A 14,369-nucleotide genomic window follows, 5' to 3' on the forward strand; every position below is an offset into this window, starting at 1 on the left:
AATGATGGCCCAGATAGTTAATTAGCTTGCCAAGAGCACACAGCCAAACCAAGGTAACATTTGAACACAAGTCTTTGAACTCCAGTGTCTTTGCCTTTGCTCCAGTGTGATGCTTTAACAAGTACCTCTCATGCCATGGAAAATCACAAAGATCCTCCCCTAACCTTTCCTCTGGACACTGGATCCATCAGTTGCAGCCACATCATTCTCTCCCATCACACTCCTGGCTCCTTTTTCCAGTGATTAAGCTGGGCTTTCCACTTCAATTTCCCTGTTTCGCTCTCACTCTATCTTTGTTTTCTAGCTTATACTTTTTCATCTTTCACTTTCCTTTTTTTTTTTTTTTGTTTCCTAAGACTTATTAAAATTTTTTTGGCTTTTGTAATATTACATTTTTAATCTTAAAGGTAAAAAAATATTACTGTAATTTCATCTTTCTTGAACAGATTGAGCATATTGAACAGTTGGTACTTACAGCATCCCCACAATGAATAAACAGATTAATCCAGGGATTTGATTATAACACACGTTTTGTTTTTCTGAAATCTTAATATCTTAGGCTAAGTGATCATTGGATTCTGAAATCCCCAAATGTTGTCATTTATCTCCATTATTTTTCTTATCTGTGCATCAGGAGAATGAAATTGGATATAGTTATGGAGCATATGTAATTCGAATTTTAAAATAGCACCTTTTGTTATACATAATCTGAAGATACAATATTGAAATGGTCAAACCAATGAAAATATTGCTTTTATACCTCCTCCTCTTGCTGTGTCACCCATTTTCAGTGCAGTGATGTGCACTGCAGACCACCTTAGGCCTGAGCAGTGGGTGTGCATCATATGGGCTTGGTAGGCCTGTTGGGAGATGTCAGAGAGGTTCCCAGTCTTATTTTTGCAATGAGACCCTCCGTAGAAATTACCAAGAATTTTGAACAGTTTATAATAGTTTTGTTATAACCATGAAATAAATTATATTTTTATCCTACTCATTAAACAAAATCTGAATGAAAAATCAGCTGTGTCCCATGTATTTCCAGGAAGGATGAGTTAGCTAGCCGGCATAGAAAAAATGATTTTTTTTTTTTAACCTCTCCATTAGAAAGAATAATATTGCTTACTAGAATTTTACCCCCCATATAACAAATGGTTAGTTTTCTTAATATCTAGAAAGGCAGGATGCGCTCTCACCCCGCATCCCCAAGATTTTTAGTTGTAACTTTAGCCCCCATACCTGTTAAAGCAGAGCTGCCAGGCTACTCTCTGCCTATAGACTTAATGTAATCGTACCTGATTGCACATCAATTAATTATTGCTTAGGCATCACCTGAGTTTCATGATTTAGAAGGGTGATCAACAGAGTTAGAGGTAGAACTATATTATCTGCACGAATTTGTCACAAGAAATCTTAACATTAGGTTCAGAAACCCAACATAGAAAGTTTTACAAAATGCAGCAAGTTGGAACTTGAGTAAAACTTTGTTGAGAGCCTGTTTATTTATGAGGAGTTTTATAAAGGAAAGTTCATTAAACTTTATCCTAGAATCAGCCCCACCAGGTTGGCCTTTTTTGGCCCATTTTAATGATGGCCCAGATAGTTAATTAGCTTGCCAAGAGCACACAGCCAAACCAAGGTAACATTTGAACACAAGTCTTTGAACTCCAGTGTCTTTGCCTTTGCTCCAGTGTGATGCTTTAACAAGTACCTCTCATGCCATGGAAAATCACAAAGATCCTCCCCTAACCTTTCCTCTGGACACTGGATCCATCAGTTGCAGCCACATCATTCTCTCCCATCACACTCCTGGCTCCTTTTTCCAGTGATTAAGCTGGGCTTTCCACTTCAATTTCCCTGTTTCGCTCTCACTCTATCTTTGTTTTCTAGCTTATACTTTTTCATCTTTCACTTTCCTTTTTTTTTTTTTTTGTTTCCTAAGACTTATTAAAATTTTTTTGGCTTTTGTAATATTACATTTTTAATCTTAAAGGTAAAAAAATATTACTGTAATTTCATCTTTCTTGAACAGATTGAGCATATTGAACAGTTGGTACTTACAGCATCCCCACAATGAATAAACAGATTAATCCAGGGATTTGATTATAACACACGTTTTGTTTTTCTGAAATCTTAATATCTTAGGCTAAGTGATCATTGGATTCTGAAATCCCCAAATGTTGTCATTTATCTCCATTATTTTTCTTATCTGTGCATCAGGAGAATGAAATTGGATATAGTTATGGAGCATATGTAATTCGAATTTTAAAATAGCACCTTTTGTTATACATAATCTGAAGATACAATATTGAAATGGTCAAACCAATGAAAATATTGCTTTTATACCTCCTCCTCTTGCTGTGTCACCCATTTTCAGTGCAGTGATGTGCACTGCAGACCACCTTAGGCCTGAGCAGTGGGTGTGCATCATATGGGCTTGGTAGGCCTGTTGGGAGATGTCAGAGAGGTTCCCAGTCTTATTTTTGGAATGAGAACCTCCGTAGAAATTACCAAGAATTTTGAACAGTTTATAATAGTTTTGTTATAACCATGAAATAAATTATATTTTTATCCTACTCATTAAACAAAATCTGAATGAAAAATCAGCTGTGTCCCATGTATTTCCAGTTGATTTGGGCTCAAGTTGACTGGATTTTCTCGCACTCTAAAATTCACTTGGTACTAGCCTTCTTCCCCCTGTAGATTTTCTCTACATACGCCTGTGAAACTTTTTTTTTTTTTTAAGTTCGGAGGGTTTCAGTGTTTTCATTTATTTTTTTCAGAGTCACTGTCCACCTCCTTTTCTTTAGGAACCATTACTTTTATTGGCCTTAAGTTTTAAATTGAGTTTATTATTATACAGCTTAAGAAATGAGCCTGAAGGTTATCAATTAGTATAGGAGAGTTTTCCCCTCAGGCAACTCAAGGAAAGGAACATGTCATTTTTTAATATCAGTGGATCAAGAAGATTATTGTCCCAGAACCTCAGCCCTTGATGTAAACTTTCCCACGTAGGGAATTTCCTCAAATCCATTGGTGCTTCAGGTTTTATCTTGACAATATTCAGTTGAGGACAGAATATGTTGTTGTGTTGTGTGAGGGGAATTGAGATAAGAAATCCTAGAGAGAGAGAGAGAATGCTCTAGAGACAAAATCGGTTTTGATTAAATGACATAAGTAAAAAGTCAGCAGTAGTGATTACACAAGATATTGGAAAGCTCTTTGTTATTCATCATCCTCTCCTATTTGTGATAGCACACACTGAATAAGTGATTTCTTTTTTTCTTTTGCTTTACAGAGGTCAGAGGTCAACTCCGCTCACCCATGATGGCCAGCCAAAAGAAATGCCACAGGCTCCTGTACTTATTTCCTGCGCTGACCAGTGAAGCGCCCTTTAATTGTAAAACATTGTGCTTTACCTACTACCCTAGCCTTGTCTTTACCGAGGGATGCTAGTGAATCCATGTGGTGGAAAATATAGACTGCAAACAAGTGCTTGTTACCCTACACGGCCCAGATTCACTTGAAGCAGAAGTTAGCCTCCTGGGCCCATTTGTTCTTTCGGAACTCAGATTCTTTGAGGGTGATGTTATCTGTCTGATAATGAACAGAAATGGAATGATCCTAGAGCTTTGCTTTCTATTGAAGGCTTTTGACAGTAATAGGTGGTAACTTGGTAAAAGGCTGCCTTTACTGTAGCTCATCCAGCATCTCTTTTACCAACCAGAGAGTGTGAAACTAGTTTCGTATAATACCTAGTTATTCTTTCAAAACAAAAAACAAAAAAACAAAAACTGACGCACTGCACTAGTTATTATTAGATATTCTTAGTCTTTTTTGTACATGGAGATTTGAGTTATAAGATGGTTTATATAATAGGTTATACCTACATTTATATTGTAGAATAATATTAAAAAGCCTGTTGCGAGACTCCCACGCAGCACGGGCAGGCAGATGTACCATTGTTAGCGGTGTATGCTCGGCCTCGTGGTCCATATATTCTGCACTTTTATATTTGCCACCAGAGTGGTAGTTTGCTGGCAAAAAAAGAGAGAAAAAAGTTACAATTCTTACAAGCAGAATTTTTTTCTTAGCCTTGAGTGACCAAGAAGAATTTGCTTGGGGCAAATTGTGGCAAATATTTTCCCAGACAGGGGAAGAGTCCTGCAGATTACTGATTACTGGTGTTTTCATGCCTTGAGGATTCTTTTATTTTTACACAAGGGTCGAAGTGACCAATGGATTGTTCATACAAACAAGAAAAAAAAAAGAAAAATATTATTCAGAAGTGACCTTAGTATTACTTCACTATTCTGAACACATTGAAGACACTCACTTCGTGTGGACGTTGAGCCACAGACTTTTTCCATCCATCCCAAACTGGACGGGTAGCAATTGCTATGCACAGCCTAACTGGCACTGCAGGTTTTTAGAGCCATTTTGAGTTTGTGTTGTTAAGGAGGTATTGAGTAACTGATAAGGGAGGTGTGCCTGACCAGAGTGGGAATGTCAGTCATAGACCCACCTGCAAGTTTCTGTTTCCTTTTTGTGTTTTGTTGCTTTTGAACATAAAACCAACCATCATATGCCAGTGCCAAGTGGATTAACTGGCTTAGAACATTCAGCATATCGACTTAACCACCTGACATTCACAGTGTCTTGTTTCCTAGCAACAGATGCAAAGTGATAAATCAAAATTAGTCAGAGGCTACAGATTTTACAGGGTATTTGTACCATAGCACAAAGTATTTCCCCACTCTTACATCGTAGCACAAACTACCAAATTTCAATTATTGGATTCCAGCAATAATTTTTATTGGTTTTCAAACTGGCGGAATTTTGATAGTGTTAGCTCAAGTTTGAAGCTTTTGAATTAGATCTCTAAATGATGACAGTTTACAAGGTTTTATCTAGCTTTCTTATTTATACTTGACTGAATTGTAATGATGATTTTTTTCTAATCGTAATTTGACCTAATAGCCATATGAAAAATGACTCTAGTAGTACTAAGTTTAGCTTCTCACTGTTGTAGATATTACTACACTTTCAGTGCTGGAAAATATGTGCAACATACTAACAGAGTTGAAGAAGCATATATAGAGAGAGGTTTTTTTCAAAGCAGGTAAAGAGGACAGCAGAGCATTGGAACAGTGTTCTCCAAAATACATACTCATTGTGGGTGTGGAGGAAGAAGGAATTAGTAAGCAAGGTTAATCAGAGGTTAAAGCTTAACCCCATTCACATAGAAATAAATCAGGTGAGCAGCCCCAGATTTCAGCATAATGTTTTTACTACAATGCTGTTTTATTAATATTTTCTAAATGTCAAAACACAAAGTGAATGTGTAGAAATTGCTGGGTCCCAGTGTTGGTGGCTGTTGGGAGTTTTTGGACCACTTGCTAGCAATGATTTTAAAATTATTAGCTAAAATCCAAAAAAAAAACCAAACCAACAACAAAAATTGTATGGTGCAGAACATGCATCTTGACAATGGTACTAACTTGTTATTCTATAGAACACGTTAGAATAGGTCTATTTTTGCCAGAGCACCCTTCTTCAGTCCTCTGATTACATTTCACTAGAGTTCCTCAAGAGATTGCTGTATATTCATGGGACCTTTTTTTAAAAAGAAGCAAAGCAAAAGATTACTTTTTTCTATGTGATTAATATCTTACTTGATCTGCTTTTCCTAAACCTCAGTGGCTTTTCCCTTAGGCAGGGGTGGGAGGGGGAGGGCAACAACTGGATATGACTGTTTTCAAATACTTAAAAAAAAAAAAACCTTTTTGTAGAAATGCTTAATTTTTAAGCGGTTATTTAGGCACTGAGAGTAGCAGAAATCCTGCAAAGCTTTATAGACCTTTAGACACTCGCCTTGTCGTTTCTCTGAGTGGAAGTCTTGATTTCAATATTAGTGCTTTTCTCATGCCCTGAATCCTCTGGGAAGGGGTGTCGGTATTTTCAAGTAACAACATTTGTTAGCTTGAATATTTCAGACCAACATGTAGTCCCTCCACCTTTATCATTTTCATTTCATTTCTCTCATTCTTCTTTACTTTGGAAAATTGTATTGCTATGGCGTGTACCTTAATCTGCCAGCAAACACCATCTACACTAACATTTGTTTCATAAGCATCCTCAAGAGAAAAAGTTGTTGCACCTTATGTATATCTCAAGCAAACCAAAATATGCTCTTCTGCTATGTTTTATTCTAAATTGTTGTATCATATCTTTCTGAAACCATTCTGATTTAGTTGAAATTATCAATATTTATGCTTTTAACCTTAATTTCCGGATTCAAACCTGTATATAAATCTTTTGAAAAAAACTGTCCTAGCCCTTCTCTGTGATGCTGGAAGTGGGTGATTTAGTCTCAGATGGAGACACAGTACTGTTTCAGTTTCCTTTAGTCTTTTATTTATTTAGTTATTCTGGATATTTCCTATGTAATTTTGAAGTGTGTAGAGTATATTATAGTAACTGAAGCTGAAGCTCTAAGAAGCTGAGTGAAAGAAAAAATACTGTAAGACATCCTTTTAAAGTTTTTATTTGTTTGGATACTGTAATGAGATCAGGAAAAGGAAAAATATGTCCCACAGCCACATTGAAGGTACAGGTTCTTATCCCCAAATTAGGTTAGTTCCCAGATTTTTAGATCAAATCTATTAATTCATTAAAGCCCCTGTTGTGATTCTGACAGTCTCTTCCCCACCCCCACAAATATCAGGAATATTTTATTTTAGTTCTGTCAGATGAGCTTTCTACCAATGCCATCTCAAAGCTGAAATACTGACATCATTCCCATGTTACCGCTGATACTCCAGTTCCTGCCATTAAAACTGCTGGAGAAAAAAAAAAAGTGATGGAACACTATGAACAACAAGGAGCATCTGAATGGCCTAGTTATTTAGAATCCAACATGTCTGATCCTGTTATTTTCTTACATGCTACTCTGCCGAAGTCACAAAATTTTGTTTGCACTCTGCAGTCGTTGGCTCATCGTATGACAATGTTTGCATCTCTGTAAAATCTGAAGCAAATTATAAATTGATACAGAACCAGAAGGAAGCTGAAAACTGAATGACATGTTTTGTTTATACAGTATGTGTGGGGGAGGGGAGGGATGGGAAATATCAAATTGCTGTGTTCCAAGTTTGGCATTTGGCATTAATGTGAAGCAGTGGGACCATGCTGCCTGCTAAACTACTGTATGAATCCTAAGTGTTCTGGAGACCAGCAGCTAGAGGCTAGAGGCTGGAGGCTGGCATCCATACACCAGAGGAGAGATGCCTCCTCTTCACAGAGAATCAGGAAGGCAGAGAGGAGAAAGGCCTGGATTCCTCGTTTATAAAAGAAAAGTTGGGGTGTATGTGATACTCTCGAGGAGATTCAGCTTTGATTGCACTGCTCCACAGAGCCCTCAGATAAGGCCAATCCTAATGGGCTACCTCGGCTTTAAAAGTTAATTTCAGTTAAGTCGTTTCAAAGGTTTGTCTTTTGCTTCTACCCTCAGTGCCACTTTTTTCCACTGCAGTGTTTTGACTTCACAAACCGCCTTCTCCAGAGAGAACAATGTATTGCTGAAAATGGGCAGTAGAAGCAAATGCTGTTATTACATTTGACATATAAAGTATTCAGAGTAACTGCTAGGTAGGTGGCAATTAAATTTTAGCTTTCCCCACATAGGACCTTGTTTTGCACCTTATGAAGAGTGTACTAATTGTTAATTAGATGTTGCTTTTATTTATACAAGCATTCCCAAAGAATTAGATTTGGATTTTGTTTTTATCTGAGTTTGGGACTTTTAAAAATTATCTTACTTAGATTGACTAACATTATACTTATAATAAAAAAAGAAACAGTTGTTCACTTCATCTCACCAGATCTGTCTGGTGAAGTATTCAGGGTTTGATGGACTGCTTTGCTTTAGTGTGGAAGTGATACTAAGTTCATTATACTCCATAATAAATGACCTTGTCCTTTTTACTGGGGACATTATCTTCCTTATGTTTCAGAACAAAGAAGCAACAAAAGAGTGAATAATAAGAAATATTTCTGACTCCCTCATCCACCTCCATGTGCTTATACTATGCTTCCTTTAAAAATATACATATTCTCACACACAAAAAAAATTTCCTCTACTGGCCAAATATTATTTGTGGTGGAAGAGGAAACCTTGTACTTACTTAAAAGTCCTTATGGCCACTGTTTTCTTGGGGCAGTCAGTGGTCAAAATTGATCCTGCCCTCAAATCGATTTTCTTGCACAGAACTAGTTGTGAACATACCTACTCTTTCCAAAGATTTCTTAATAGCTCGGGCCAGGACTGGTTACTGAGTAACAAGGACCTAATTCAACGCCTCCAAACCCTCCCACCCTCACTGCAAATCTTACCTCACAAGCTCTAAATCAGAGGCGTGCATGCTTCACGAACTAACACCGAGTTCTCTTTGTGGCCCCCGGAGGGGCTGGCTCCTGCCCCACTGACACCTCACATTGGTGCCTCAGGCTCTTCAGAGTGGCAGAACTGGGGCTAGGGAAGGTTCACGATCTGGAGGTCAGCACATGCTCAGCAACATTTTTCTCGTTTCATTAGCACTAAAGTCTTTTGCCCTCAGGAATTTGTCAAAGAATAAAAACCACCTGAGATTCCACATGCCAGATTATGAACTTCCTCATAGGTTTGAATTGCTTATTTGTCATGATTAATCATAGCTTCATTTGACCACCAGGTCTCAAGTCTGTTGACAGTTTCAGCATGATCGAATCGCTCATTTGTTTTTGTTTTTGTTTTTGTTTTTGTTTTTTTTGCTTTCGGAAATTGGCTTGGTTCTCTTTAGAGTTGGTGTAAACATGCCATGTAATAAATGATTTCCACTTAATGGTACAACAGAATTATTGCTTTCTTAGATGTATGTGTAGTAAAAGTCAATATACACATTTATATAATTTCTTTCTTCAAAATCTTATACTTAATTTGATATTTCTAAAAATTGCACATGTAAGTCATGTGTATAACATGCTAAAGTACTTTAACTGTGATCTTAAAAATGAATAAAAATATTTAATAAAAATTTGAAATATTTTAAAGATATTATTCAAATATATTTCTTTATGTTCACACTCCTGGCCATAGAGTATGTGCTTTCAACATGCCATGTTCACTAAAAGCAGTAGGGAAAAAACACTTTCACAAAAGGGAGCTACTTCAGAGCATCAGTGATGGTCTCCCCTAGACTGTTGGTTGGTCTGAGACCCACCGTGGTCCGATCAGCTTCTGTTGCTTTTCCCTAGTGAGCAGAAATCAACCAGACAGAAGGAAGATGTGTTTCAGCCTGCTCCTCAGGATGAGAATCCTTGAGGTACCTCCCTGTGAAAAGTATGACCTGAACATACCATCTTGCCATGAATTATAACAACTTATGGAAGTGATAGCATTCAGACCATATAAACCTAAAATATAAACTCAGACCTCAGATGTGCTGCATATGGTGTTCCTGAACCTTAGAAGCTTGAGTATGGTTTATTTTTTGAAAGCATGCATTCATACACACACACACATACACACACACACACTAGAAATACATGTATAATATAATGATATATCAAGTAGGCTTTGCATTCAGACAGGCTTGGCTTCAAATTCTGGCTCCCATTTCCCACTGGATTCTTCCACCTCTCTGGACCACACTTATCTAAACAATGATGTTGATAATACCTCCTTACACCATTGCTAAGATAAAAAGAATAGCTATGAAAGCTGGCATGGGGCCTGTAGTAGAAATGCTCATTAAATGATAATTGATTTTAATATTTTTATTCCAATTCTATGATCAATATTGAAAACACACTAAGTATAACTTTTTTAAATAAACTTTTAAGGGGCTGATACATTAGGGGTAAGCTGTTTGAGGAGATATTGGTGTGGGAAACTCAGTAGGTTAAATCACACAGCTACCTCATGCCTCTATAACACTAAAAGATCTTTCAATAAAATTTGTCTACCTAATGAATTACACTTTCTGATACTCCAATGCACTTCCTTTGAATTACTGAGAATCAAACGTGTTGTGGTGGGCTCCATACCAAAGAATATACATTGTTCGAAAAAAGGAAGGCAACAGTATACGTGTGTGGTTATATGGTCCTATGTGTATTAGACAATTACGTCTTTTGGGATAGGACGTGAAATCTCTTTAAAGGAAAAATAAAATAGTTCTTAACAAGTAAACTAAAACTAATATTACTCCATTCCATGTGTACTGAAAGAAGAGTCTTTTTCACCTTTTTGAAATAATGGGAAAACATGCAAATGTAGGCTAGCATCTTTTAGCTCCATGTACCCATTACCCAGCTTCAACCAGTAACATTTTTCTCAATTCTTGTTTCATGTCTTTTACTCATTTTTCTCCATTTCATCCCTCGACTCCAGATATGTGTATTCCAGAATTGTGACTTCATGTGTAAACATTTCAGATACGGCCTTTAAGAACAAATCTTTTGATATGAATTATTTTTCACTATTTATGGCCTCCTCACAATTTCAAAAAATATGTTTTTTTCATGTTTAAAGCAATAGGAATCCATGAGCTACAGAACACTAGTGCTGGGGCGAAGATCGTTTGGAATTAGAAAACACTTTAAATTGAATATTTCTACATTTACCTTTCTTGAGCCACAGGTAAACAGATTTTAACTTGATCAAAGAGAGCCTTTCATTAGCATTTTTTGGAGAGGTGGGGGACGGTGGGGAGGAGGCATGTATCTTTCCATGATCTTTGGTCTTTTCCAGACTTAATGTCTAAAAAGGCCCAAGTGTTAAAACTTTTATGATTTTATATAAAACTTTTATAAACTTTTGTATGTCCTTTACACTTTTCCTCCAACCCTGTTCCCACTGAGTTTTGTTCCTTCCCCAGACTTACAAGAGTGAAATCTATCGTAGGGGAGAGGTAGAGACAAAATTTTAGATGACTTCTGGAAGCCTGGTGCCAAAGATTTTTAAAATCCAAAGTTCTCAGTTAACAGGCCAGAAATTAAAGCATAAAATGAAATGCCTTGCTGAAAGAGAGAAAATAATTCTTACTTTAAGGCTCACCCTTCTTGGAGATCCCTTACCCTAGGGAATTTTACCAAAGGTCATTTTGTCTCAGGGTTGTGCATTGCAGTCAGAAGAGAAAAATGTGAAGATTGAAAGTGTCTCTAGCATAATGGAAAATGAAAGAGGAAAAGAGAAAGTTTATACAAATAGGTTTTTAAAGTTCAATATCTAGAAGTCAAAATGGTTTTAAAGCCAGCATGAAAATATTTTCAATAAGTATATTCGAGTGATTATTTTTCCTAATCTTTTCTACTATTGGGCATCATGTCTGTGGTGCTTATAAAAAGCAAATTAGATATAATTCATATTTTGTAGAAATAAACGTAGGTACTGAAAAAATATACAAACAATAGGAATATACTTGGTATATATGAAAATAGGTACTGAGTTACTGTCTATTTTGAAGCATTTATCGAAATATATTTAATAGGAAGGCAGTAGTGATAGAATTAAAATTTTTTCCTCCAAGACATAACCCTTGAGAAAAATACTGGAGAACTTTAGATGTTTTGTAAAACAGTTTTAAATTTTCACTTCTCCCGTACTATATCTTAGCTTGGGTATTTATAGCAGCATATTAAACATATAAGAGCAATATTGTTCACAAGTCGTCAAAAATCTAAACTCTGTAAAAAGAATATGAAATATTCAATGCACTGATGCTAGCGTCACCTGCATTAAACCTGTACTGTATGTCAATCAAAATCAAAACTATTGTTAGAATAAAATTGCTTAAAAACAGCCTCGTTCCACTTCTCTGTTTGATAGCCCATGAAAATTATTTTACCTCCCTAGTTTTGGAGGTAAAATAAAAAAATTCCCCTGCCCTTACCTCATGTCCGTTAAGTTGCTCATGTCTTGCTACTATCACAATCCAGTCATTCAGCAAGTGTGCATTGGATGCCTACTATTGAATACCTATGAAGTACCAACAAGATAACCTCCTGGAGGTGTACAGTCTAGTGAGGGGTTAGAGATTCTCCATTGAAATGCAACACAGATGAGGTTGCTCATGGAAATCAAAGGCTGTCAGGAAGAAGTTACAAATAAACTCGTGAAACTTGATAATAGACATTCGGAAGACTTTAAGGAAAAAAACAATGGGTATGAGTTATTGTTCCACTTTGAAAGAGTTTAATTCTTTTAAAGCTCTCTTGTACAAGAGATCTTAGCACAAGAAAAGAAGGCGCTGCTAAGACAAGGCCACAGCTGTCTGAGACTGACAAAACGTGATAAGAGTCTTTGGGGAAGATCCATGATGCAAATCAGTGTATGTTTCCTTTGTGTGTGTCCTGGGTTAGGGAACATCTGGGCTGTATTGATTCCAGGACTGATGTCGTGCAGTTAGCACATCAGCTACAGCTTTTGCATGGCCTAGAAATATCTGAAATTGTAGAGTCGAGCAGCACAGTTTGAGCATTTGGCTTTAATTGAAGAGAATTCTGGTAGCCGGATAGTGTGGTTCCCTGGCTTTCTTTTTCTTCCTTTGCTGTATCCTTCCTTCTTCACCTTAGTCCCAACTCTTGCATATTGTTGAAAATTTTTTCAGTCTTGGCATTGTTCTTCAACGATGGCACGCACACCCTTTCCTATCCCCCCAAAGCTGCTTTAGATTTCTCTTTGTTTTTTAACTTTTTTCTCCACTGTTTTTTATGCAAGGGTGAATGACTCAATAAAGCCTGTGCTTCAGGAAGATTCCTGGAGTAAAAAGGAACTAGTGATGTGTGCTGCTGCCATTTTAATTTGGGTCTAAATTTGGCATGTGAGTCTTCCTTTGCTAATCCTCAGCCTTCAAAAGGACTTTTCTACAGGAAATACCCATTTATATCCAGGACTCTGAGGGATTACTTCCCCTTTGGGTAGATTGAAGGCTGTGTATCTACTTTTTAAACACCCATCTCAGTATGGCCAAATCTAAACTCCCTTTTAGGGATCAGTAGTTAAATTCTTTTAACTCTGGAGTTATCTGCTTTAAGAAGTAAGATGATCTCTTTTATGCAAACTGCACTGTGATTTATGGGAGAATTCAGAAAGGTTTTAGAAAATTAAATAGTTAAATTCGAAGTTCATCAGGCATCTGTGGCCCCTGAAGACTGTCAATGAGATCTGGGTTGTCAAAAGATTTCACTGGTCTTTTTCCCCGACTTCCTAAAGATCTGATTTTAAGTGAGCAGGTCACATATGGAGCAACATTTCCCGAGGACCTAGCGTGTGCTGAGGGCTGTGGCTGAAACAGCAGGGAAGATCTTGAAACACTTCCACAAGCCTACCTGATATGACACCTGAAATTAAAAAAACCGTTAAGCATGCCACAGCCCTCCACAGGACACTGTTCAAACTGGAATCAGACCAAGATTTTTTTCTTTTATGTGTGGGCATTTATCCATGCGAATTGCTTTTTTTGGTTTTCTCTTTCACTCCTACCCACACATCCAATATTCCATATGCCTTCTTTTAAAAAACAAATGGTTTTCTGGTCCGGGTGTGCACTTTTCTCTTCCGAGTTGCCTTTGTGTGACATTCTAGCCTGCCACCATCGCCACCTGCTCCTCAGCCAAAGATCTATTTTAGATAGAATCTGTCCCAGCTTTTGAGCCTACTGCCAGGAGCAGTGCCAGTAATTGGTGGTGGCAAGATGAACTGAGTCATAAATTAGCTGATGAATAATATTTCCTGGGGAAGAGCAGGCCTCCACCCGCTGTCAAAGAGAAGTCGAAACCGACCACGTGGCAAGATTGCACAGCAGGTGAAGTCCTAGAAGACACCCCAGTCACAGAGCAGGAAACCGTTTTTTCTCCAGTGGTTCACCTCTCCCTGCTGAGAAGCTCTGGCTGCCATCACAATCCTCCAAGATGTGGAGAAGCCCAGGTTTTTGAAATTAAACTGCTACAGATGAGCAATGAAATCACTTCTTGGTTCCTTTTATTTTCTTCCTCGTCAATTTTATATTAAGGTTAAAACTCTTTAACTTGAATGTTAACCTCAAATTAGCTTAAACCACTTATCTTAAACCACTTGGCTTAAACATACCATATACACGTACAGTTCTCAGTCTGAAAATCAGGCAGCAGGGTGATTCATTTTCATGTAAACAATGACTGATCTTGTATCCCCAGGATACAAAATAGAAGCCAAGGAATGGACACTTCTCCTCCCACCCTCTTAACCTATTTTAAAAATAATATTTTGTAGCACTTATGTTGGACTTATTACCCAGGATGCTTAAATAGAATTATATGTGTTTCAAATTCACTCAATAGCCTGATCCACC

At 37.2% G+C, this 14,369-nt stretch overlaps 1 protein-coding gene across 1 annotated transcript in view; it reads left to right on the top strand.

Moving 5' to 3' along the window:
- Positions 1-9,091, top strand: part of BBX (BBX, HMG-box containing) — a 244,900-nt gene extending 235,809 nt beyond the window's left edge. The window contains 1 exon segment of the mRNA XM_025050956.1: positions 3,296-9,091. Coding sequence (XP_024906724.1) covers positions 3,296-3,383 — 88 coding nt within the window. The 3' untranslated portion in view covers positions 3,384-9,091.
- Positions 9,092-14,369: the final 5,278 nt, after the last annotated feature.

The sequence above is a fragment of the Pteropus alecto genome, unplaced genomic scaffold (genome assembly GCF_000325575.1).
Source record: "Pteropus alecto unplaced genomic scaffold, ASM32557v1 scaffold270, whole genome shotgun sequence".
Taxonomy (NCBI): domain Eukaryota; kingdom Metazoa; phylum Chordata; class Mammalia; order Chiroptera; family Pteropodidae; genus Pteropus; species Pteropus alecto.